This window comes from Triturus cristatus, chromosome 12 (genome assembly GCF_964204655.1).
Source record: "Triturus cristatus chromosome 12, aTriCri1.1, whole genome shotgun sequence".
Lineage (NCBI taxonomy): Eukaryota > Metazoa > Chordata > Amphibia > Caudata > Salamandridae > Triturus > Triturus cristatus.
The window spans coordinates 29,789,670-29,815,805 of record NC_140595.1 but is presented as its reverse complement, the minus strand read 5'-3'; the positions used below and the strand labels follow the sequence as shown (position 1 = coordinate 29,815,805).

The window sequence follows — 26,136 nt, the reverse complement described above, 5'->3', positions numbered from 1 at the left end:
GAGTGTGCTCACGGAGGGGCACAGTGCAGGCACGTATGTGAGCATTTTCAACATTTCGTAATTGATAGGTTTTATAAGTTCTACTTCGAGACACCCCTTGCTGTCTTTTTTCAGATAAAAATTGTTGAAGCTACTGTAATACAAGATGATAGGGCTATGCGTATGCTGAAATTTACAATGAAATATTTTATGCAAAGGAGCTGGCAACTGGTGGGTTACAGCAGGCTGAAGACAAGCACTCACCCACAACTATTGTCTAATTGGCCACCGATTCTTATTTGAAAAGATATAAGGCCACATGTACTAAGCTTTTTACCATCCAATTCGGTAAATCAGAGAAGTTTGCAACCGGTAAACAATTTGGTAAATCAGAGAAGTTTGCAACCGGTAAAAAGTTTTTTAAAGGTACTAAACACATTTTTACGATTATGTAAATTTAGAAAAGTTGACTGATATGGTATTTAGAAGGGCTGTACTTTGGCCATCCCTTCCAAATACCAAATCTATATGTCAATGGTTTGCCACCATAATTACTGTTTGCAAACCATTGATAAGTTACTAACAAGTTGGAGTTGTAACTCACTTGTAAAAGGTTAGAGGTCCGCTTGGGACCTAATCCTTTTTGCAAATTCGGGTTGCAGCTTTGGGGGACTATGCAGTGGTCCATGAGACCACTACATACACCCAATGAAGTTTTTCAAAACAATTTTTTTTTAAAGCAGCCCTGTTAACCAAACAGGCTCTTTAAAAAAAGTTTTACAGTTTTGAAATGTAAGAGTGGTACGATGGTCTACAGTGCCTTGCAGATCCCTATCTTTGAGGCCAATTGTAGGAAGTTGTGTAATTTACAGCCAGCCATATAAATATTCAATAGGCAGGTCGTTCTGTGACCTGCCCCCAATTCTGAATGGTTATTTTAATAACCAAGGAGACAGTACATATGTCAATTAAAAAAATTATTTAGTAGTTGCAAAAAGTAAATACGCAAACTGCAACCTCTTTTCTGCAACCAAATGTTTCGTAAATATATCCCATAGATCTCCAGTTCTTTCCTTTATGTCTAAGACTTACATAGCAGTTTGGGCTACAATGGATGAAGAGGAAAGAAAGATATAAGATCCATATGTTTGGCCTTTTCATCATTTTAATTGTGAGATAGTTTTCAGCTATGACTACAAGCAAGGCAGACTTCAGTTTGTGCTGTGTGCCATTTAAATAGATAATTTAGGACACAAACAGCTCTCTATAGGCATGTAAGTACCATACAGTCAATTAATATAACTATGGACCACGTTTCTTACTCCCTCTCGCGTGAACTCTTTCACCTTGTTATATTTTTCTCTGTCTAGTCCTGCCTCTGATTCTTCCTCTCCTCCTGATGTCTTTGACTTACTCCCTTACGGTTCTGTTCTCCTACACCTCAAGCGCTATAAAAAATATAAACTTGATATGAAATGATATACTGCTATATTTTAGATGGGCACTTTTTGGTTTTATCGGTCTTGTTAGTCAAGAAAGATAGGCATTTTGGGGCTTTACATTTGTACATACGCAGAGTATTTTATTTGTACGAAAGCAGACAATTAAAAAACGTAAACACTTATGCCATGTATTCCAAAAGCCAAGCGAGTAGATTGTTAACTGCTGATTGCTTTCCATTTTTTTCACCATAAGATGTATATATTTGTTATTGCCTAAATGTAAAAACATATCCTGTGATTGTAATTGTAGTACATAATTATTCATATTTTCCTTGCTTTTCTTTTTAAGGACTGGGATCAACCAGAGTTTATCATCGATACTTCTGTCAAGCCACCATTTAATTGGGACGTGAAGGTGGATGGTGAATGGGAACCTCTTAAGCTCAGAAATCCTAAGTACAAAGTATGGAATCAGATGTCAAATTCCAGAGGGCAGTTACTTTAAAACATATTCTCAACTATTACGTTTTAAGTGAAAAACCTCTCAGACCAATTCTTTCTAATCCCATTTTAAAAAGCCAGTGTGACATGTACGTGCTTGTTCTGCCTTTGTAAAGCTGTATATTAGATGCATACAAGCATTGCACATTAACAGCGTTAAAAATACACTGGAAGGTAGATAGGCAGCTGGTTTATAAGATATGTTTAAGGTGAAGCTTGAAGGCAAGTTTTTGTTGCCTGGTAAATTAGCCAGTGGTTTGTTGCCACAATATCCTGCATGGAATACATTGTATAAATTATAAACGCAACCGTACGAGGTGGCGCTGATGTGTTGTTTAACCTTAAACTTGCAAGGTAAGCACTATAGATCATAACTTTTATTTGCTAATATGTAAAAGCTTAAAGAATCATCAGTGTTGTTAATATTCTTTTACTTCACTTTATGCCACACATTCCTATGAAGTTACATATACATAGGAGGTTTAAATACAGACAACACATCTATCATTTGTGTATATAAACGTTTTCAATTGGCAGTTGTTCATATACCAAAAGAAAAGGTGTAGTTGCTGAAAGGTGTGGTCCAAGGTACCTAACAGAAAGACTCTCAACTCTGTTTACAAATTTGTGTGATCAATTATTAGGTTTCTCAAACGGTTGTATGAACCTCATAATAGCTGGAATAAATGGCCAGTTGTAGAGGTTCTCAGCCTTTTGACTTCTGTGTACCACCACTGAATTATGATTGGAAGCTGGGACCCCAAACTGAGCAATTTCTACGATATGTTTAAAACAAATAGAGAACCATGCATACATCAAAGCAACTTTTTATAAAATATTTTCTTTAATTCACAAATAACCCTAGCATGTCACTACGGGGCATAGGTACAAGAAACCGGCGGAGCGCGGTGTTATGCCAAAATTGGTAACGCAGTGCTCCATCGATTTAAAAACGCAGGGCTGCACCATATTTACAAAAATGCAGCACACCCCTGGGTTTCCCCTAGCGCTGGTGATAAAGAAACAGCCTAGCACCAACGCAGGCACCCTTGCGCCAAGTTGCAAGGGTACCTGCGCTGCAGGGGAGATTTTTCATGTACAGGGAGGGACACCTTCCTGCACATAAACAGTTTTACAGGCGATTCGCTGTTTCTATGTGTGCTGCATGATGCAGCACAAAAGGAAAGAGCAACATACAAGGAGAAATAAAAAAATGTCTCCTCTTATTGCCTGCTTAAGAACATGTATTCCCTGGAAATATTTTTGTCGCTGCTCCATGCCTTGTAAATATGGGGCAGCGTCAAAAAGGCATGGCTGTTGCGTCAGAAGGCCCACTGCAACATCCATTGCACGCCCATTTCACGCTAAGTGCTGTGTGAATTGGGGTATTATTTACAAGGCAGCGTTACGCCGCCTTGTAAATAAGGCGAAGGACTTAACGCCACCAGAACGTTGCTAAAAGTGAAATTATGGTGGCGTTAGCTCCTTCTAAAAGTGCCCCATTTTCTTTTTTGCTCTTAATGGATCCCCTCTTTTGTTGCCACATACTAGTGCTCAATTGAAGCAATCCTGTGTCTATAGTGCTGATTCCTGTACTTGCTGCTCCCACAAGTCAAGCTAAGGAACTTCATGTTTACCCTCTAATTTCAAATTCTTTCTAATTCCCAAACTTTTGAAAATTTAACACTTTAAATTTAGCTTTTTTATTCTATATATACTTTATTAATCTGCTAATATGATTTAATTTTCTAAACAGTTGCAGACCCATGGAATATGCAGCACCAATTTATTTTACTCTAATGAATTGGTTCTATTACTCCTTCTGTGGCTGTATGATATATATAAGTGAACTCTTCCAATAAAAAAACACTATAAAAAAAAAAGAATTTGCATCATCTACCACAAGTTAGGAACCACTGGCCAATTGTGTTCTGATTTCTACGTTTTAAATAAAATGAGTGTGCCAGCTGCTGACAGAGTCTATAGGCGGAGCCTTATCTTATAGTAGCCGCTCCAAAAGGAGGCCTCTCAATTCTGTTCTGAGTGCATATAGGGTATTATGACAGGCTAGCCATATATGGGTCAGATTGTGGAGTAAATAACAAAGGCTTTTTCAGGTTACTGAGACACTTATTCTCTGGGGTGTGTTGCAGTGGCACAGTGATCAAAGGTGTAATAAACTCTGTAGGATTCCCATTGATGTGAAGACTACGCTCCTTGCCAGGTTTGACCATGGGGTTACAATTTGCATTTAAAAACACGAATGTGACACTTTACTGCTTTTCTACATTGGTCAGCATTTAGAAAGATGCAATGTGGCAGGGTACATTTATTTGTAAAATTAAAGGCCTTTTCTTATCTAGCATTTTGTAGCCTGTACTATGCTGTGCCTTTTCACTCATTTCATATTGTGTAACATGACGCTGCCATCTTGCATGTAATAAATGCCTTGGGCTGCACACAGCCTGGATAAGTCTGTATGGTAGCCCCTCCAGTGGCACACGTACTCAGCATAGTTTCTTATTTGCAGGGTGAATGGAAACCATCGCAAATCGTTAACCCAAATTTCACAGGAGTCTGGAATCACCCAGAAATTGACAACCCGGATTATGCTCCCGATCCTAACATATACAAGTATGAGAATATTGGGGTGATAGGACTCGATCTCTGGCAGGTTATTACATTTTATTTATTATTGCCTTGAAGAAGGACTTAACTGTTTATGGTGTATTATTATATGGGCACAACCTAAATATTCTTTTTAATTTAATTATTATTGTTAATATTAGTGGTAGTAGTGTTTTTGATTGTATTATTATGTCATTAGTATCATTAGAAGTAGTAACAATTTCATAATTATCAATTTTAATTAGGAAAGCATTACATAATATCTTAATGTATTACCACCTCCATAGTCTAGAGATGCCTTTCATAGTTGTATAGATGTATGTCACCACTGGACAAAATATAAAACTGTTCAGGAGACAGCAGGAATTCTAATAAAATATTTGTATGTTTTATAGCAGACCTGATACACATTCAGGGTACTGCAGAGATCTCTTCTTTCTTCTTTTTGCTGTATTGTTTTGTTACTACCAGTACAATCACGCAGCTCACTCTACAGCAGTGATACTCAAAGTATGGCCTGGGGGCTGCTTGTGGCCCTTTTAACCTTTACGCGCAGCCCCCCTGGTGAACAGCAGCACGAGCAGCTGTTGACTTGCTGAGCATTAATATTCACAAACATTTTTAAATAAACGGGCAAGCATTTATTTGTAGGTTAAATTAAGTTATGAAGTAACTATGGTGGTGTACTGCACCACTAAACATTAGTTAACCTGCAAGTAAATGCTTGCCCATTTATTTAACATTTTGTAGACCTCCTTACACGATCCCTGATCCACCCAGACTCCCATCCGTAACCCTGCTGGCATCAGTGTGGCCCTTGATCACACCACAGACCCTTCTTTGTGGCCCCTGGGCAAATGTTTGCGAGTACCTATTCTCTACAGTTTATCGTATACATTTGATGCACCAGTCTTTCGAGAAATGTAAGGGTAGCAGGTAAACTCTTGTCTAGCTTGTTCACATGTCCAACTTTTGGGACCTTTGAACCAGGTGTTTAGTACCCTATATTGTGCTCAACAGCTTTAAGGCTTGAGAGCATTTACCATGCCTATATGTTCCTGAAACTGGCTTGGCCTCCTGCATCTTCTGCCTGACAGTGCCCATGCTGTTACCCTCATCAGAGTTCTGGCTCTTTTGTTGATAAACCTGTCACTATCTATCCCAAAACCTCTGTCACTATCCTGGCTAGGACCACAGCGGTACCTGCTGGTTTCATGGCAACCATTTTGTTACCAGTTTCTCCTAAGGACAGCATGTGTTCTATTCTGTGCACAGAGGATCACCTTGTCAGTGGCGCACTTTAAATAAAACATGACAGCAATACTCTCTTTTCTCTTGTTTCATGGTACAACTTCTTCAGGGAGGCAGCACTGCACAACTGTGTTCTTTTACTGCCTCACAAGAGGGCAGGGGGCAGGTATGAGTGCTCACAACTCAGTAGGTGGAGTGTGTAAGGAAGAAGAAGAGTTATCAGCTCTTCAGAAGGGGTAAGGAAAATTCCTTAAAAGCCTAAACATGGAGTGGGTTTTCTATTTTTAAAAATGCACTGCTGATCCCACTGATCTAAAACATAAATAAAAAAAAACTATCAACCAATCAATGGTCTCTCAACCCTACCAAAGGCTTTTGAAAGTAGCGTAGCCACCCAACTCAAGCCACTCATATCCTGAGACACATTGACTGGACTTCACACTAGGCTCTGAAACCGCTCTCTGCAAATTGTCAAGAGCTTCCTGTGCAGTCTCCGTCAACACGATATTGGTCTACTTGTAAATCTTGACCTCTTCGGCATTCAATGCAGGGAATCTTATATCCTCAGTCTTTTTGTGATCGTAAAAAGGTGAAGGACACAAGAGTCAAGTGCAAACTGGCTAAAAGATACTGATCCCCGTGCAGTTCGCACTGATGCCAGAAACCGGGCTCCAGTTTCACCGTGATGTTATGCCAGTGCCGCCAGCCACGCCATAGAATTGGAAAACACGGATGCAGTTCATACACACTGAATGGTGATATCTTTCAAAGGGATCTGTTTTGCAGGTGTCCCAAAACATGTGCATCACCAACCCACCTAGTCCCGGCAGTCCATTCTTGCCAAGCATGCCTCTAACTTCTCGTGCGATTTACCCCCAGTGACCGCACCAAGTGTGGCATGGAAAGCCAGAATGATCACAGCAGAACTAAAACAGACACATACCAGCAAATACGGTGCCTAATCTGTGGTGAGACCTCACAAATTATTTCTCCACGATTGATACCAAAGGAGGGTCATGCCTGTCCACAAAATCTTTAGGTGAGTTACCCATTTCTTACAAGTTGGGTGTTATATTACTTCTTTTATGCTGCTTTTCTCAGGAGGGTGAGACTTAGGGCCTGATTATGATGTCAGTTGGACTCTAGTCTGACCGGCACCGTGGCAGAAGCAGGACCGCCCGACTAGAAGTCAACGGTCCCGCTGCCCGCATTACAATGTGGCCGCCTTTGCAGCGGTCGCGATGTGTATATATTTTCATTGCGGCGTGGGCTGCAGGCCGCAGTACACGCCGCAATACAAAATGTACACATTTAAAACATCCCTGCACTATGTGGCAGGGATGTTGAGCCACAGCCAAGGGGTAGAGGCGAAAGGGGCACTGCTAAGGGCCCCTAAAGTCACTTTCCACCTGCCTTTTCATGGCGGTTTAGCCACCATGAAAGGATAGGCAGAAAGGAACATCCTTATCCCTATGGCTGTGCCTGAGCAGGCTCCGCCCTCTTTGCAGGGAATAGCAGTCCGACCACCGCTCTGACTGCATCCGGGATCCTGTCGGACGCTGCAGTCTTTCCCCCGACATCTGAGCTCTGACCGCTTGCATCCAAATGCAGCAGTTGGAGCAATGGGCTGGATGGCGGTGGGACCTCCACTAACGGCCAAGACTGTGGTGGTCCCACCCCCATCGTAATCAGGCCCTTAATTCTGTTCAGTGTTTATGAATATCATCCCATAGTGGTGAAGAAAAGTAAATTCTTGTACTCTCCATTCTCCATCTTTGGAATCTTCATCTTATTAGGATTTTGGTGATTTCACCTATATGGCACATTTTTAGGTTGAGCCTGGACAGCGCTTGCGCTGTGAGGCATGCTGTATTCGAGTATGGACTTGAAGCCCTGCCCACTCTCCGCCCATATTTTTTATTGGCTTGTGTCATTATCCTTCGTAAGTGCTGGCTTCTGATTCATTATTAGGCTTGTTAGTCCCTCCTTAGTACCGCCTTGTCTTCATTTGTAACCTCCAATGAGGACTGGCCCTTTTACCTCTGTTGTTACACAGTATGTTTATTTAGTCTGTAAGCACTATTTTCTTTAATGAGTTTCTGGTACTGCAGGCACGACGTGCTTTCCTGCAACATTCAGTGCGCCATGCGCTCTTGCACTTTCAAAGCAGCCCGGGACTATCATGGCCGCTTCTTTGCAATGAAATAGGTCTCGCCTTTATTGGAGTTTCAGCTATTGGCATTATAAATGACAATAGCTTAAACTCCTGCACATGCAAGACCTATTGCGTTGCAAATATTTTTTTGTAAAAGCGCCTCATACGGCGCTTTCACTTTAATGTCGGCCACGGCCCTTTCTTTAGACCAGCCACATCTAAAGAAAGGTGCGGGACCGCTATTAAAGTAAAACCGCAGCATGGGCCACTTTTACAAAAAAAAGCATTTTAGTCAACTTGACAAACAGGTGCTTTTTTGTGCCAAATGCTTGTTTTTAGTAATTACCATTTACAGCTGTAATGTTTTTAGACGTTAATGCTTTGCACACACATATTGATTAGTAAATGTTTTTGTGCTTGTATGTTTCACTACTGTCTGTAATGCCTTTTTATGTCTTTTTAGGTCAGAGCAGGAAGTATTTTTGATAACTTTCTCATTACAAATAATGAGGAATATGCAGACAAGTTTGCAAAGTCAACATGGGGAAAAACTACGGTAATCCTTAAATCTGATACATTTGCAGAGTATTGGTTCTGCCACTTGCTCAGAGCATAGGCAGCTGCAAATAGAACAAATCAAACAGGGAACTTACACTTTCTCTGTTGTGTCGAGATCCAGAGGTGCAATTGCTTTTTGTGAGTTGAGGTTTAGGGCAATAACAAACCCAATTTATTAGCTATAGGTTATGTGTTTTAACTGCCCAGCATGTTTCATCCGCACCTACCAGTGTGATACTGTTTCTAAAGATCACTCCTTCACCCTTTCTTATTTAGCACCATACAATGGGCTAAAATAGCTTAAATTGTATTTGCACGCTTTATAACACCTATGCCGTTTAATAGCTGAGAGCAAATTACTCTTGCTTGCAGTTTGAACACAGTTCCCTCCAACAAGTAGTTTGTGTTAAAAACCTGTGCAAAACAGAAAAATTCGCTGATTAAATATACAAAGAGAGTGCAGCCAAAATTTGCACATGGAATTCCCTGCTGTTTGCCACAGTTGTGAATTGGGGTAAAGTGTATGATAGCATTGAGGTTTTTTTTTGCTCACAGTTTTACTGATCATTCTAATTTACACGTGTGCTTACTCCCTCTGCCATCCTATATACTGGTTTTAAGTTTGATGTTCTTCGCTTTAATGTGTCGATTGTAGGCCATGCTTCTCGTTCAGGACGAATATAGGTACTGTCAGGGTCACAGTACCCTTAGAGTGAGTAAGACTATAGGGGCGTTGCCCCGTCTGTATTAGTACATCCCTACATGAGCATTAGTATATGCCAATCTGGAACACAGGCAGCAAGTAGACCTGTATACATGTTATCTGGTTTGTGTTGTCTGACAAAGACCCTGAAGTTTAAGACTGGGACAGCTGAGACGGTGACAATAAAATAGCAGGCATCCATATAGATTCATAGCGGCCTGACCAAGAGCGCTGAAACATGCCAACACATATTAGGGTGCAAGGACACTAAATTCCTTTGAAGAACTCTTGATTATGATTTTTAACTATACTAGAGGTGCTTGATAATAAAGGGATACTGGGGTATCCTCCAGATATTTTTAACATTTCACTAGAAGACCCCCATCGGATATAATATCACTAGTGCTATCTGGCTCATGGTTGAGCCTATCCTGGGTTAAAGGGACAAGTGGAGACCCAGTGATGAAGCAGGACACCATGAGAGGCATCGAAACCTAAGTTATGTTTTATCTTAGAGGTCTTGAGTCTAGCCGAATAGTGACTAGTTAAAATGGGTTATAGGATACTCCTAGAGTGATATGTAGCACCAGGGAGACAGTATCCTGTATGCCACCAAATCTCTCTCTCCCTCCCAGATTTGGAAAGAAAAATCTAGGGATTAGTGTAACGCTAATTTAAGTAATCTTTGCCGCGTTTTAACCTACTCATAGATAGAATGAGTTGGACCCTTCCAGAGAAAGGCACTCTTAGCCTTGGATGGGCGAGATTCAGGCCTTTGCAATCGACAAGACTTTTTTAATAATTTGCCAAATATAATGTGTCTCGGCAAATCTAAAAGTTATGCTTAATGTGCCTTCCGACTTTCACCTAAGGGAGACTGTGCTTATAAGATTCATCTTCAGCTGCAGAAAAGACACTACATTCCATAATGTGCTCAGGTGCCTGAAATTCTGCATTGATGGGACGAAAAATATGAGGATCTCTTGTCAGCCTTTTGTTACCTTCCTGAACCCAGAAAGAAGTAATTCACTCATGGAGCGAGGTAGATTTCTGCCTGAGTTTCCTTATGCCGAAAGAAGGTGAACCATTTCCTTGCAGAGAAAGTGACTGTTCACTCTGAGAATGTGGTGCTGTATGCTAGCATGTAACTCCTTGATTTCCACTGAGCTGCCCCTTGGAGGAACAGGCAGGGACTCACAGACACTTCAGCCTGGGCACAAAGGCAGTGGGTGATTCTTCGGTGGGCAAAGTATTTCTTTGTTTCACTAGAGGTGAGTCTGCTACCCACTTTTTTCTTTCAAGTGCAAAAGTGATTATTGCATGATTTCTTTAGGCCATAATTTGTAGAAGATTTAATGATGGAGAACAAATAAAAATATTTCCTTGTAAGTCTAGTTATTGTAGATTAAAATACTGTGGATTCGCAGTTCGATGACGGGAAATGTTTGAAATGTGTAAATTTAAAAAAACACTGATATAAAAGATTAGGGGAGAGGATGTAGCCTTACGGCTACAGCAGTAGACTTTGAACTTGGGGAATCGGGCTCGAGTTTCAGCAACGACGTTCAGCATCCTGTGATTCTGGGCAAAGCACTTAATCTCCCTGTGCCTAACAAAAATGAATGTGTCCATCTGTAACAAAACTGGTGCTCATGTAAAGTGCTTTGATACCCGATTTTTCACGTCTAGTTCGCGCTATATAAACTCTCTAAAATAATAAATAAATAAAGGAAGTGTAGTTATAGGTAATGTACATCTAGTACAAGACAGTATTAATATTGATGCTAAGGATAACCCTAGCAAGCATTAAAATTGGATCTAGAAATAAACATGGTCAAGCAGCGCAACGGTGGCATTAAAATTCAGTTGACTTATGGCAGCAAAATCCTTGCACTGGACTTGGCATTAAAGGAGGTTGGTCTAATATTCCTCTTTTGTGTGGCCATAGATTGCCAGAGAGCTAGCAGGGTGGGCCTTTCTCAATAAGATCATGTGTAAGGTGCCCTTAGAGGCACAAATGTTAGATGGTATTTTCATTGCAAGGTTGCGGCTGTTTCAGATATAGATCCTTACCACATAACTATTTTATTTCTTAATGTCTGCTTGATGCGGTGGTACTGTGTCTCAGATTCCTTTATGGTATGCAATGGATAGCTTGCTTCTGAACCTACGAAACTTTTGTGCCCCATTAAAGTTTAGTAGAGTGGTGAGGAAATTATGTAGAAGTTGTGGTGTGGTATGCCATCTGTAGTTTAAGGCACAGTCTTGCAGTTCATGTGTGAATCCTTAAAAGTTTCAGTAGATCTGCTTTGGAAAACAATGCATGTTTAATGTTGCAGGAGTTGAAAAAGGAAACCACTAATCCTCTTGAATAATGTACCTGATGACTTGATTTTAATAATGGGAAGGTTTTATGAGCATCATGAACTGTAGATTGGTGTTTTAATATTTTGCAAGAAGCAGAGGTCAGTATCAAATAGATGCTTAGATATTTGGTTGTGGTTTATGTACAGTGTATTTTCTTTTCCTTATTTTCTGTCTTGTCATACCACCTTTTATTTTTACATTATGCCATTACAGGCTTGCTTATAACCTGCCTGAACAATTTTTCAAATGCCAAAACATTCTAGCAGTGATAAAACTTGTACTCCATATTCATATAACCAATTTTAACATATGTCAAAAACATGTGGAATAGTGTCTGCAACAGGTTTGGCTCATGTTTAGTATGCTTATTTACTAACTTTTCTTGGTTTTGTGCTTGGTGCTAAAACAGGCTACAAGCTGGGGAGGCTATAGAAGAAAGTTCAGCCAGTGGACAAACACAATTTGCTCTTTTCTAACTCAGTTTAACTCTTAAAAACGTGTGGGCAAAAACAAGTGCACCCTGTTTCAGTGCTGTGCAGTCTTCTCAATACTGTCTTAATGAGTGACATCACGAAGCAGCATGATCTCTGAAGAGGATAGGGCTAAGAAAGAATCAACTGATTGCTTTCCTATACTCCCAGATATTCAGAACAATCCATACTTTAGTGACCTATCATATTCTGCCCTAAATTCCTCTAAAGTATCGAAAAAGCAGGTTTCTCCTTGTGGGAGGGCGGGTCGGATAATCAGACGAGGAGGCTGTATATAGTGAGATGCTCTGCGAGTTTTATTCGAAATGACAGGTAATGGGCCACTCGAGGGTGATATGGATGTCTCAACAGTCCCCGGTGGTTCTTCTGCTGTTACTGGTCCTTCGACTGCTGGTTCTCCGCCTCTTCCGACCGCTCCTAGTCCCTTGGAAGATTCTTCTTCTCCTAGTTGTATATCCGGACCCACATTCGTCCCAGGGAGGCTCATAGGAGAGAGGAAAAGACGGCTGTCAGTAACTTATACTGTATGTGCCAAGGTTGCAAACCATCACCGCAACACCACGTGAGAATTGTGCTCTCCTCCTTTCTTATGAACAAGTGAACTCCGGCGAGAACGGTGAAGAGGTTAAAAAAAGGGGGGGGAAAGTGATGGGAATAAGGTTCAGATCAGGAGTGCCTATCGCACGGTGAGAAAGGGCCTCGTACTCTCTTCTTTGACCGTGTATGTGGCACCTAGGTAACTCAAAACGACAAACATAACAGGGGGGAAAGGGGTTTTCAGGTGAGTGCAGTCCTAGGGATGACTAATCAGTACTATTGACAAACCACGGTCACGGAGGCAATTGCGAACTTTTACTCTAAACAGTTCTCCCTCTCGTTAGCCAATCCCTCCCCTCTTGTACCCGGTCCCAATCTCCACCCGCTCCTCTTGCCCCCTCGCTCAGGGTTACTCACAGGCTCCGCCGCAACTCTCCTTGAGTTGCGGCCGCTCTCCAGCCTCCTCCGGTGGGGACCACCACTCCTCGCACCACGTCTCGTCGTCTTCGGTATTTCCGTCGTCTTCGGTCTTTCTCCTGACTCGATCTCTGTCCTCGCGTCCTTCTTCTCCGTTGCTTCCGCCTTTCGCTTCTCCTAGTCCTTCGACCGCTTCCTCTCCGATCCTGTGTCCCTCGTCTCTTTTCACGGCCTGGTCCGTAGTGCTTCCGGGGTTAGCCCCTCCTCCTACCACGCTCTCCACGTTGCTGATTCGTCCCTGCGAAGGGGAAGGACAAGGAGGGGCGGTTATCTTTTCCGTCATCTGTTCGACGGACCTGTGACGTCGGGTGTCGACTCTCCGGGCTCCCCGAGACCAGGGGATACGGGGCCCCCCGGAAGGTAAGTGACGGGGGAACCTGTTTCCTTCTCACATCCCCTTTCCCTTGCTGTCCTTCTCGTAGGGGTTTGTGTTTGAGGAAAGCGAGAAAGAAAGTCTACGTTGGCTTGTTCACTTCCTTTACGATGTTTGGTTTGAAAGCGATATGGTTGGAGGGATAAAAACCACCGTAGAACTCTATCGTTGTTCCCCTTGTTCCGCGCCAACCATTCTAACGGCGCATGATCGGTATACAGGGTGAAGTTCCTTCCTTCCAGATAATACTTCAGGGCGTCGATGGCCCATTTGATGGCCAGGGCTTCCTTTTCGATGACTGCATAGTTCTGTTCCCTGGGGAACAATTTTCTACTGATATACAGTATGGGTTTCTCCTCCCCTTGTTGGTTTACTTGAGACAGGACAGCCCCCAGCCCTTGATCGGAGGCGTCAGTTTGGAGTATAAACGGAAAGCTATAATCAGGGCTAGCCAATACAGCGTCTGAGGTTAGGGTGGTTTTCAGGGTGTGAAATGCTTGAACTACTGCGGGGCTGGGATTCCTTAGCATCACTTCTGTTTTTACTGATTTATGTAATAGATCAGTCAAGGGGGCAGCTATCTGGGAGAACCTGGGTATGAATCTCCTATAATACCCCAGGAGCCCCAGGAAGGCCCGGAGTTCTTTTGCGGTACGTCGGAAGGGAATTTGTGTAATAGCCGCTATTTTATTGTCTTGTGGCCGTATAACTCCTTCTCCTAACAGATACCCCAGGTATCTTACGGTTTGGGCGGCTAGATGGCTTTTGGCCGGGTTGATTTTGAGTCCCTGACTGCCCAAGGCCTGAATTACCTCATAGAGATGAGTCAAATGTTGTTCCCAGGTTTCACTGTAGATGACAATGTCATCAATGTATGCCCCGGCATACCTTTCATGTGGTTGTAGTATACGGTTCATAGCCCTCTGAAAGGTGGCCGGCGCCCCGTGTAACCCGAAAGGGAGCACTACAAATTGGAACAACCCATCGGGAGTGGAAAAGGCTGTCTTTTCTCGATCTTGGGGTCGAAGGGGTATTTGCCAGTACCCCTTACACAGATCCAGGGTACTGATGTATTTAGCCTTCCCGATCCGCTCTATCATTTCATCTACTCGGGGCAAGGGGTAGGTGTCAAACTCCGAGATTTTATTGACCTCCCTGAAATCAATACAAAAGCGTACCGAACCGTCTGGTTTCGGTACCAGCACTATTGGGGAGTTCCATTCACTGGTGGAAGGTTCTATAATACCCATCTGCAACATCTGCTGAACCTCCTCGCGTATGGTATTCCTACGGGCCTCCGGTATCCGATACGGACGAAGGCGTACCGTTTTCCCTGCCTGTGTTTTTATCGAGTGTTCCACCAAAGTGGTTCGTCCAGGGGTTAAGGAGAAGATGGGCTGGAGGGGCAAGAGAGAGTTTACTAATTCCGATCGTAAGTCGGAGGGTAACTCCGCATCAATGCATTGGACATATAAAGGAAGACCCTTCACAATCCCTACTAAAGAGGGAAGAGGCCCTTCCCATCGTTTCAAAAGGTTCACATGATACACCTGGGTGGTTCCGCGTTTCTTATCTAATTCGATCTTGTAGGTAACGGGGGTTACTCTCTCTAACACTATATAGGGACCCTGCCATTGTCCTAATAATTTGTGGTCAGAGGAGGCCAACATGAGCAGAACGGCATCTCCCACAGCAAAGGTTCTACTTTTCGCCTTTTTATCATACTGAACTTTTTGGGCTTCCTGTGCTTTTTCCATATTGTTTCTTACTATCGTTCTTATTTGTCCCAGATGGGTTCGCAGTTGGGATACGTATTCTACTAGCGGTTTAGAGTGATCGGGTTCTGCCTCCCAGGTCTCCCGCATCATGTCCATTAAGGACCTAGGTTGGTGACCATACAGGAGCTCAAAGGGGGAGTAACCCGTGCTTTTCTGGGTTTTGCAGCGGATCGCATATAGGGCTAAGGGTAACATATCCTCCCATTTCCTTGTTTCTAGTTCCAAGAGTTTTTTTAGGGTGATCTTGAGGGTGGCGTTGTATCGCTCCACCAGACCGTCGGTCTGTGGGTGATACGCTGCTGTTCTTATTTGTTTTATCCCCAATTGGCCACATACCTGTCTCATTAATTTGGACACAAACGGTGTTCCCTGGTCAGTTAATATTTCCTTCGGGAACCCAACCCTAGAAAATATGGCGATCATCGCTTTGGCGATACTGGTGGCATCGGGATGTTTTAAGGCAACGGCTTCTGGGAACCTGGTCGCATAATCCACCAGTACCAGTACACAGCGACACCCACTCCTGGAAGGAAGTAAAGGTCCTATGATATCCATTCCGATTCTACAAAACGGCTCATCAATTATTGGGAGAGGTTGTAATGGGGCTTTTGGGGGTCTATACCTACTGTTTTTTTGGCAGATAGGACACTCCCGACAATAGGTTTCTACATGTTTATATATGCCTGGCCAATAAAACTGTTCTAAGATTAATTGTTCGGTTTTCTCATCTCCAAAATGTCCTCCCAGTAAATGACTATGGGCTAAGTAGAGCACTTTGTCCCTAAACGGGGTAGGAACTAACAACTGGGGATTGGCTGTGGCTTTGGCCTGTCTATACAATAACCGTTTTTGATGAAGAATTGAGGTCCTACCTGAAGGGGGTCTACCTGGTCCTTGGCTTGGTTCCATGCTTCCTGTAGTACAGGATCCTCTCTCTGGGCAGCTCGAAAGTCTCGGTTGTTTTCCCAGGGACCCTCTTCCGTCCTGACGGGAAAAACGGACGCTGGGTGACCCTTTTCTTTCCTTCGTTGATTCCTGGTTTTTCTACTCTTGGAGGGCGGCCATTCATGATTCTCGTCCTGAGAGAAAGGAGCTATCTTCCACCAATCCTTCTCTTCAGGAACGGCTTTCGTGAGTAGCTCGGGTAGGTATTTATAATCGCTCCCAAGTATAATTGGTTCCAGGAGACGGGGAATCAGACCCACTTTGAGATCTGAGCCGGAATCTGAGGCATGTTGTATGTGAACATGAGTGGTGGGGTACGATTTAGTGTCTCCGTGTACGCACTGGATGTGCACTGTGCCATCTGGATCCCCACATGCTGGACCTAGATCCTGGGGTCGTACGACACCATGTCGGCAGCCTGTATCGGCCAATGCGGTCAGGGGTTGTCCGTTTACGTAGACCCCGCAGTGATACGGTGGGGTTTGTCGGGTCGAGGTGTGACAACTGAAATTCCGCGCTACTCCGATCTCCATGGGTTCTTCCTTTTGGGGACAAAACCGTGCTATGTGTCCTAGCCCCCCACAGTGAAAACATTGGGGCCCAGGGTGGGGAGGTCTGAACACCGGTGGACCCTGAGGCCTGAAGGGAGGAGGTCCTGGGATGATAATAGCAGGATCGGGTTTTCGACTTAACGTAGGACGAGAGGGTCGAGGGGTCCCGCTTATTCCTGTTCTCCAAGGATGTTCTTCTCGTCCCTTTTGTGCTTCTTGGGCTTGGCTATAGGCACTAGCAATCTCTACCACTGTTTCCAGGGTCAGGTGAGCGTGCTGTCTCACCCATTTCTGTATGGGAGGATGAAGGGAGGACAAATATTGTTCCAAATAGACTTTGGCCATAATATCCTCCTTGGTAGCTGTGACAGGTTTTAGCCACCGGTCGGCCATGTCTTTTACTCTAAAGTAAAGGGCTCGGGGTGTTTCTTGGGGCCCTTCTTTAATCTGTCTGAGTCTCAATCGGTAGGTGTCGTCATTGACGCCTAGTCTTTCCATGATTGTTAGGAACCGTTCCGTGGGTTCGTCGTCAGGATCGAACGGCGGAAATGCGGAAGGAAAAACTACATTACCCAGTAGGCTGTGCGTCGCGCCCGGGACATGCCTTCGCTCTTCCGGCACGTGATGACGTTTGCAGCGCGGCGCATAGGTGAAGAAGGGAGCGGACGCGCAAGGCTGCGCCGGATATTCCTAACGGTTCCTGAGGAGGACTACATTCTGGCGTGAGGCTGTCGCGGTGGGGTAAGGGTGCTTGGCGCACCGAGATGTTTGTTGCGGAAACCTCTGAGTAATACTCGATACAGGGTGGGGTCCTGTTATACGTTGTTGCATTGCTCCTGTTGCTGCCACAGTCTTTGGAACTTACAAACACTATCGCTCTAGGCCATAAAGACTAAGGGTGTGCCGAGTGAATGAGAGAGAGAGAGAGAATTCCCGCTGATAGGGAAATAGGATTAACTATTTGCGCCTTGCGCAAAAGACATCTGAGCCTTGAGGCGATTCATGCTGTATATAAATTGGGGAGCACAGAGTGACGAAGCCGGGTTGCGAACCGGCAACTATGTGCCTGAATCTTCCGTGGGCGAAGCCGTGTTGAGAAACGGTGGATGTGAAGGAAGAAACAAAGGGGGATGTATCATAACTTTCATGGATGTATTAGTCCTTTTTGGTAATTTGGCAGGTTCTTAGTTGGGGAAAGTTACCTCTGAACCTCATCTCTGTTCATGACTTTCAAGGAGATTCCTGGTTCTTTTCTTTTACAGGTAGTTGACCAAACTCCAGGCATTTTACATGTTCCATGTACTGTCTCCATTACTCATAGATCTAGTGTATAACCTTGTGCTTACATTTTTACAGGTCTCCCTCCCCGCTGTCCCCATCCTTTCCTTCCCTCACTTGATCCGATCTGTCTCTTGTGCTATTATAGCTATCAGAGAGGAAACGATCAAGGGGTGGAACCCTTTTGAGCAACGAACCAATCCTGAAGAGGTCCACGGATTCCACTCGAGGCTATAAGAGCTGACAGAATATCCGGCCTTACCTAGGATTACTTCCCGGTTGGTTCGGGGCACAATGGCCACCCTAGAAGAGGTTATAGCCGCTTTACAAATAGTGCAAAACGAGGTAGCAGCCTCTAGAGTAGAAACCGCGGCGTTGCATGAGCGCGTAGAACGATTACAGCGTAATCCGTTTGACGCAGCAGGGAGTAGAGCTCAGGGTGGAGGTGCATGGGGAGGAGGCTCGTCCTCAATGCAGCCCACTCCTGTTACTGTTGAAGTACCCACGCCCATTCCCTTAGCAGCCCCTGAAAGATTTCATGGGGATGAAAAGAAGGTCCAGGTATTTTTAACACAAATCATGATGCATTTCACCTGTCGTCCCAAGGTCTTTAGTACAAATCAAGCGAGAGTCGCCTTCCTGATCTCATATTTGGCAGGGGATGCAGCGCAATGGGCGGTTCCTTTGGTAAGGAAAGACGATCCTTTTTTGTACGACTGGGATGGGTTTCGGGAGGAGGTTGAACGAGTATTTGATCAACGAACTCAGTCGTATTCGGTAGATAGGGAATTGTTGGAATTAAGACAAGGGAATCGGGAATTATTAGTGTATGTGAACGCTTTTCAGCGTTTAGTGGCCGAAACAAACTGGCCCGAAGATAAACAAGCAGCTATCTTTCACCATGGTCTGAGGGACGAGTTGAAGGACGTAATCGCCCAAATAGACCCGCAACCCCGATCCTGTATCGAACTCATTAACCTAGCGAGACGGTTGGATCATCGTCTGTCAGAAAGGCGGGGGGATAGAAAGAAATATGACCGTCCGTTTGTGAGGAGCGATAAACCCCGCGTACCGGTGGGGGGATCTGGTTCAGTAACGGAACCTATGGAAATAGGGTCCGTAAGGGCGACCCTTACCCAGGAAGAAAGGGAACAGAGGAGAAAGCAAGGCCTATGTATGTATTGTGGGAAGAAAGGGCACTACGTAAAAGACTGCTTGGCTAAACCCAAGGCTAGAGAAGGAGGGTATGCGAGGGCCACTTCCCCGATAGTACCAAAGGCGGAAAACTAATAGGCCCAGGGATTGGGGGAGGAAATGCCAGGGGCCTGTATGAAATTCCTTCTGTGATAGGTGAGAAAGAACATTTTTATGTGAGTCTGCACTTCCGTCTCAAAGGAGAAAAAGTAGAAGTGAACGCTTTTTTGGATTCTGGTGCGACAGGCATCTTCATGGATGAAGACGTTGTGCAGAAGTTAGAAATCCCCAAGGTAGCTAAAGAACATTTGGAAACCGTCCTGACCGTAGACGGTAGGAACCTGGTTTCAGGACCCATTGGTTTTTGTACCCCCTCTCTTGAGGTTTGCTGTGGAGAAAACCACATTGAATGGCTAACCTTTAATATCATCAAGACCCCCACGTATGGGGTGATACTAGGACTACCCTGGTTAAAGAAACATAACCCTACCATACAGTGGGCAGATCACAGCATAGTTTTTGATTCCCCGTTCTGTGACCATAATTGTCTTCCGGAACACAGTTCCGTAGACAGGTCAGTAGGAAAGGAATACATGATCGCCACCGCTGCCGAAAAGGATGTGGTGTTACCTGAAAGATATGGAGAATATGTAGACGTCTTTAATGAAAGACAGGCGAACAAGCTTCCTCCGCACCGCCCATACGATTGTCAGATAGATCTTGTTCCGGGGGCGGTAGTGCCTTGTGGGAGGATTTATGCACTGTCAGAGAAAGAAAACGAGCATTTGCGAAACTATTTGGAGGAATACCAAGAGAATGGGTTTATTAGGCCCTCCAAATCCCCAGCTGCGTCACCCCTTTTTTTTATACCAAAAGCTAATGGAGAGTTGAGAACTTGTATTGACTTTCGCGCCTTAAACAAGGTGACCATCAAAAATAGCTACCCCCTTCCGCTGATATCAGTCCTGCTGGACCAGGTAAAAAAGGCGGTAATATACACCAAACTCGATCTCCGAGGGGCATACCACCTCGTTCGCATGAGAAGGGGTGATGAATGGAAAACGGCTTTTCGCACCCGATACGGATTATTTGAATATCAAGTAATGCCGTTCGGGTTGTGCAATGCGCCTGCCGCATTTCAGTATTTTCTAAACGAGGTGTTAAGGGAGTATTTAGACAGATTCGCTATAGTGTACATTGATGACATTTTAATATACTCAGAAGATGTCAACCAGCATGAACAACATGTGGGGAAGGTGTTAGGTGCCTTGAGAGCCAATGCACTTTATTGTAAACTCAGGAAATGTGAGTTTCACGTTGACCAGGTGGAATTTTTGGGGGTTATGTTGTCAGCACAGGGACAAACCATGGCCGACAGAAAGATCAAGGCAGTGCAGAGGTGGCCTATCCCTACGAATGTCAAGGATGTCCAATCCTTTCTTGGATTTGCCAACTTTTACAGAAGGTTTATCCTTCACTTTTCGGATATAGTGGCCCCAATCACGCAACTCCTCCGAAAAAAGATCAAATTCGCATGGACTCCAGAAGCCCAACAGGCGTTTGACCAGCTCCGAGAGGCATTTACAACGGCCCCAGTGCTGGCCCACCCTGATCCGGAAAGGCCATACCTGGTGGAAGCAGATGCCTCAGAAGTAGCAATAGGGGCGGTGTTATCCCAGAGGGATCCCCAGAACGGCCTGTTGCACCCCATCGCCTTCATGTCACGAAAGCTCAGTGGAGCAGAAATAAACTACACAATAGCGGAAAAAGAACTGCTCGCTATACGAGACGCATTTAAGGAATGGCGACACTATCTAATGGGGGCCAAACATACCACTACAGTATATTCCGATCATCGGAATTTGCAATATATGACCTCAGCTCGCCTCCTATCCCCCCGACAACTCAGGTGGATGTTGTTTTTTGAGGAATTTCGGTTTATACTCACCTACAGGCCGGGGAGTGCGAACAAAAAAGCGGATGCCCTCTCAAGACAAGAAAGCTCTCCAGCGCCTCTGGAAGCTATAGCACGATCCATTATACCGCCAGAGCAAGCAATCTGTGTGGTGAAGTCCGAACAATTCCTCAATAAAGTAAAGACCGAAATGGAGAGGCCAAAATGGAAAAAGTGGTTAGTGGACCACCCAGATTGGAAAATCCGGGAAGGCCTCCCTATGAAAGGGAAACAGTTATTCATACCTACCCCGAGCTTAAGGCAGGAAGCTCTACAATGGTGTCATACTTCACCCACCGCAGGACACAACGGAAGAGAAAAGACACAAGAAAGGCTCTTACGACAATTCTGGTGGCCAACAATGACCAAGGATGTGCACTCCCTGATACAGACATGCCTCGTATGTATGCAAACCAAACCCGATCGGGGGAAGCCCTACGGGCTGCTCCGCCCGTTACCCACACCTGAGCTGCCTTGGGAACACATAACGTTGGACTTCATTGTGGGGTTGCCGAAAGACCAAGGATGTACCACGATATTGGTGGTGATTGATAGTTTGACCAAGATGGGCCACTTCATAGCATGCCCTCGAATACCTACTGCTGGACAGGTAGCACAACTCCTGCTCACGCATATAGTGCGGCTGCATGGCCTTCCAAAGACGATCGTCACAGACAGAGGCACGCAATTCACGTCGCAGTTCTGGAGAGTGTGGTGCGCCGCATTACGTATTGATTCAAATCTGTCTACAAGCTTCCACCCCCAGACGGATGGACAAACAGAAAGGCTAAACCAAACCTTGAAACAATATCTAAGATCTTACGTACACGGTGATACCGAAGCGTGGGTTGAATGGTTATGGCTCGCCGAAATAGCCTACAATAGCGCACAACACAGCACCACGAAATATGCCCCGTTTTTTGTCACCTATGGCTTCCATCCCCGGTTTCTACCCTTTATCCTCCCAAGAGAGGCCACAAAGGTGCCAGAAGTACAAACGAGGGTCAAAAAGATCCAAAGGGTTCTAAAACACACGCAAAGAAACATCCAGAAGGCCAAGACCGCGTACAAACGACAAGCCGATAAACATCGAAGACCTGAACCAAGGTACAAAGAAGGAGAGGTGGTGTGGTTATCCACCCGAAACATACGTTTTCGGCGCTACAGTATCTTCAATCCTCGCTATATTGGTCCTTTTAAGATCATTAAAGTTATCAACCCGGTAGCAGTGAAGCTGGCATTACCGAATCATATGCATATACATCCGGTTTTTCACGTCTCGTTGTTGAAACCAGCTCACAATCCAGTACCCAGACACCCAAAACCCATCCTGATTAACAATGAACCAGAGTACGAAGTACGTACAGTGGTGGACTCCAAGCAGAGAGGGAGGAAGGTGTGGTATTTGATATCCTGGAAAGGATATGGCCCGGAGGAAGACTCTTGGGAACCCGCGGAAGCAGTCCACGCTCCGCGACTAGTGCAACGGTTTCATCAGCTGCATCCGGATAAGCCCAAGCCCTGACGACGTCCCTCGGGGGAGGGATGTACTGTTAGGAACCGTTCCGTGGGTTCGTCGTCAGGATCGAACGGCGGAAATGCGGAAGGAAAAACTACATTACCCAGTAGGCTGTGCGTCGCGCCCGGGACGTGCCTTCGCTCTTCCGGCACGTGATGACGTTTGCAGTGCGGCGCATAGGTGAAGAAGGGAGCGGACGCGCAAGGCTGCGCCGGATATTCCTAACGGTTCCTGAGGAGGACTACATTCTGGCGTGAGGCTGTCGCGGTGGGGTAAGGGTGCTTGGCGCACCGAGATGTTTGTTGCGGAAACCTCTGAGTAATACTCGATACAGGGTGGGGTCCTGTTATACGTTGTTGCATTGCTCCTGTTGCTGCCACAGTCTTTGGAACTTACAAACACTATCGCTCTAGGCCATAAAGACTAAGGGTGTGCCGAGTGAATGAGAGATAGAGAGAGAATTCCCGCTGATAGGGAAATAGGATTAACTATTTGCGCCTTGCGCAAAAGACATCTGAGCCTTGAGGCGATTCATGCTGTATATAAATTGGGGAGCACAGAGTGACGAAGCCGGGTTGCGAACCGGCAACTATGTGCCTGAATCTTCCGTGGGCGAAGCCGTGTTGAGAAACGGTGGATGTGAAGGAAGAAACAAAGGGGGATGTATCATAACTTTCATGGATGTATTAGTCCTTTTTGGTAATTTGGCAGGTTCTTAGTTGGGGAAAGTTACCTCTGAACCTCATCTCTGTTCATGACTTTCAAGGAAATTCCTGGTTCTTTTCTTTTACAGGTAGTTGACCAAACTCCAGGCATTTTACATGTTCCATGTACTGTCTCCATTACTCATAGATCTAGTGTATAACCTTGTGCTTACATTTTTACAGGTCTCCCTCCCCGCTGTCCCCATCCTTTCCTTCCCTCACTTGATCCGATCTGTCTCTTGTGCTATTATAGCTATCAGAGAGGAAACGATCAAGGGGTGGAACCCTTTTGAGCAACGAACCAATCCTGAAGAGGTCCACGGATTCCACTCGAGGCTATAAGAGCTGACAATGATACAATGTTTGATATCCTGGTATGGAGTCAGTCCCGTGATGTTCGCTGCTTGGTATGAGGCTTGTAGTTCTCCCGAAAGTAAGGGTCCTAGGTATTGTCCCCATTTATCAGCAGGCCATGCGGCGGCTAATGCCATACGCTCAAAATTATTGAAAAAGAACTCCGGATCCTCACCACTGACGTATTTTTGTAGGATGACGGAGGGTAATGTACTGGGGCCTCTTTGTTGTCCCAGGGCATCTGCTATTTTTCCCATGGTCGTATCATGAGTCTGTCCTTGATTGGTGATGACTTGTTGTAGTTTCCCACGGTCTTCTTCCACCACCGTGAGGAATCTCTCCATCGCCTTTCCCAGGCTCTCCTGATTTTCTGCCATTTTGGTTAATTCGGCCTCCATGTCTCCTCGGGATCCCACTTCTGACACCACTTGTGGGAGGGCGGGTCGGATAATCAGACGAGGAGGCTGTATATAGTGAGATGCTCTGCGAGTTTTATTCGAAATGACAGGTAATGGGCCACTCGAGGGTGATATGGATGTCTCAACAGTCCCCGGTGGTTCTTCTGCTGTTACTGGTCCTTCGACTGCTGGTTCTCCGCCTCTTCCGACCGCTCCTAGTCCCTTGGAAGATTCTTCTTCTCCTAGTTGTATATCCGGACCCACATTCGTCCCAGGGAGGCTCATAGGAGAGAGGAAAAGACGGCTGTCAGTAACTTATACTGTATGTGCCAAGGTTGCAAACCATCACCGCAACACCACGTGTGAATTGTGCTCTCCTCCTTTCTTATGAACAAGTGAACTCGGGCGAGAACGGTGAAGAGGTTAAAAAAAGGGGGGGGGAAAGTGATGGGAATAAGGTTCAGATCAGGAGTGCCTATCGCACGGTGAGAAAGGGCCTCATACTCTCTTCTTTGACCGTGTATGTGGCCCCTAGGTAACTCAAAACGACAAACATAACAGGGGGGAAAGGGGTTTTCAGGTGAGTGCAGTCCTAGGGATGACTAATCAGTACTATTGACAAACCACGGTCACGGAGGCAATTGCGAACTTTTACTCTAAACAGTTCTCCCTCTCGTTAGCCAATCCCTCCCCTCTTGTACCCGGTCCCAATCTCCACCCGCTCCTCTTGCGCCCTCGCTCAGGGTTACTCACAGGCTCCGCCGCAACTCTCCTTGAGTTGCGGCCGCTCTCCAGCCTCCTCCGGTGGGGACCACCACTCCTCGCACCACGTCTCGTCGTCTTCGGTATTTCCGTCGTCTTCGGTCTTTCTCCTGACTCGATCTCTGTCCTCGCGTCCTTCTTCTCCGTTGCTTCCGCCTTTCGCTTCTCCTAGTCCTTCGACCGCTTCCTCTCTGATCCTGTGTCCCTCGTCTCTTTTCACGGCCTGGTCCGTAGTGCTTCCGGGGTTAGCCCCTCCTCCTACCACGCTCTCCACGTTGCTGATTCGTCCCTGCGAAGGGGAAGGACAAGGGGGGGGCGGTTATCTTTTCCGTCATCTGTTCGACGGACCTGTGACGTCGGGTGTCGACTCTCCGGGCTCCCCGAGACCAGGGGATACGGGGCCCCCCGGAAGGTAAGTGACGGGGGGAACCTGTTTCATTCTCACACTCCTCTAGAAGAGTAAGTGAAATAAAATGACTCTCAGTACCTCCTCTGTATACTGAAATGAAAAATATAATTTTACCATAACCATATAGTGATTTTCTTTTATGTATGTATATTCAGGGCTTTAGAATACAGATTATATAAAGATGGGCTGAAAGAGGGAATCCATTTGCACTTATCTTCTCTTGAAAAAGTAAACTTAACTTCATGTTGTAACTTTTAGGTGGCTGAAAAGAATATGAAAGATAAACTTGACCAAATTCTTCAAGAAAAGCGAAAGAGACAGGAAGAGGAGAGGAAACAAAGAATTCAGGAGCAAGGATATGACGATTTTGTTTATGAGCAGGAGCAGGATGATGAAGATGGATATCACGAAAGTGATGATGATGAGGAAAATGATGGAGATCTTCATTTGCATCGATCAAGGGACGAAATGTAACTTGCATGCTTTTAACTTTATAAGTGGCTCCAAGGATTCCCACTCATGAAATCATTTCTTTATATTTTAACTTGCCAGTGGTCTATTGGTGTGATTTTTTTTCATTCAGTCTTATCACATTTAATTGAAGAATGTATGTTCTTTATGATGTTTATTAGAAACTGTTGACAGAACTCTTTTCATTTAAGAATTTTAGTCAAAAACAGGGTCTTGTCGTTTATGATAAAGTAACATGCAGAGCTCATTGAAACATGTCTACAGCTATTATATTAAATCATTTATCCAGTTTAGGTTTGTTGTGTATTTTTGGCACTGTTTTACTAGCAATCAAGGCACAGGCAGGGAGTGTGGCAA

General features: G+C 44.9%; 1 protein-coding gene across 1 annotated transcript in view; it reads left to right on the top strand.

Annotated features, from left to right (window-relative positions):
• Positions 1-25,782, top strand: part of CALR3 (calreticulin 3) — a 44,811-nt gene extending 19,029 nt beyond the window's left edge. Inside the window, exons 6-9 of the mRNA XM_085639759.1 lie at positions 1,771-1,884; positions 4,453-4,596; positions 8,420-8,512; positions 25,567-25,782. Coding sequence (XP_085495885.1) covers positions 1,771-1,884; positions 4,453-4,596; positions 8,420-8,512; positions 25,567-25,782 — 567 coding nt within the window. The remainder of the gene's footprint in view (positions 1-1,770; positions 1,885-4,452; positions 4,597-8,419; positions 8,513-25,566) is intronic.
• The last annotated feature ends 354 nt before the right edge of the window (positions 25,783-26,136 follow it).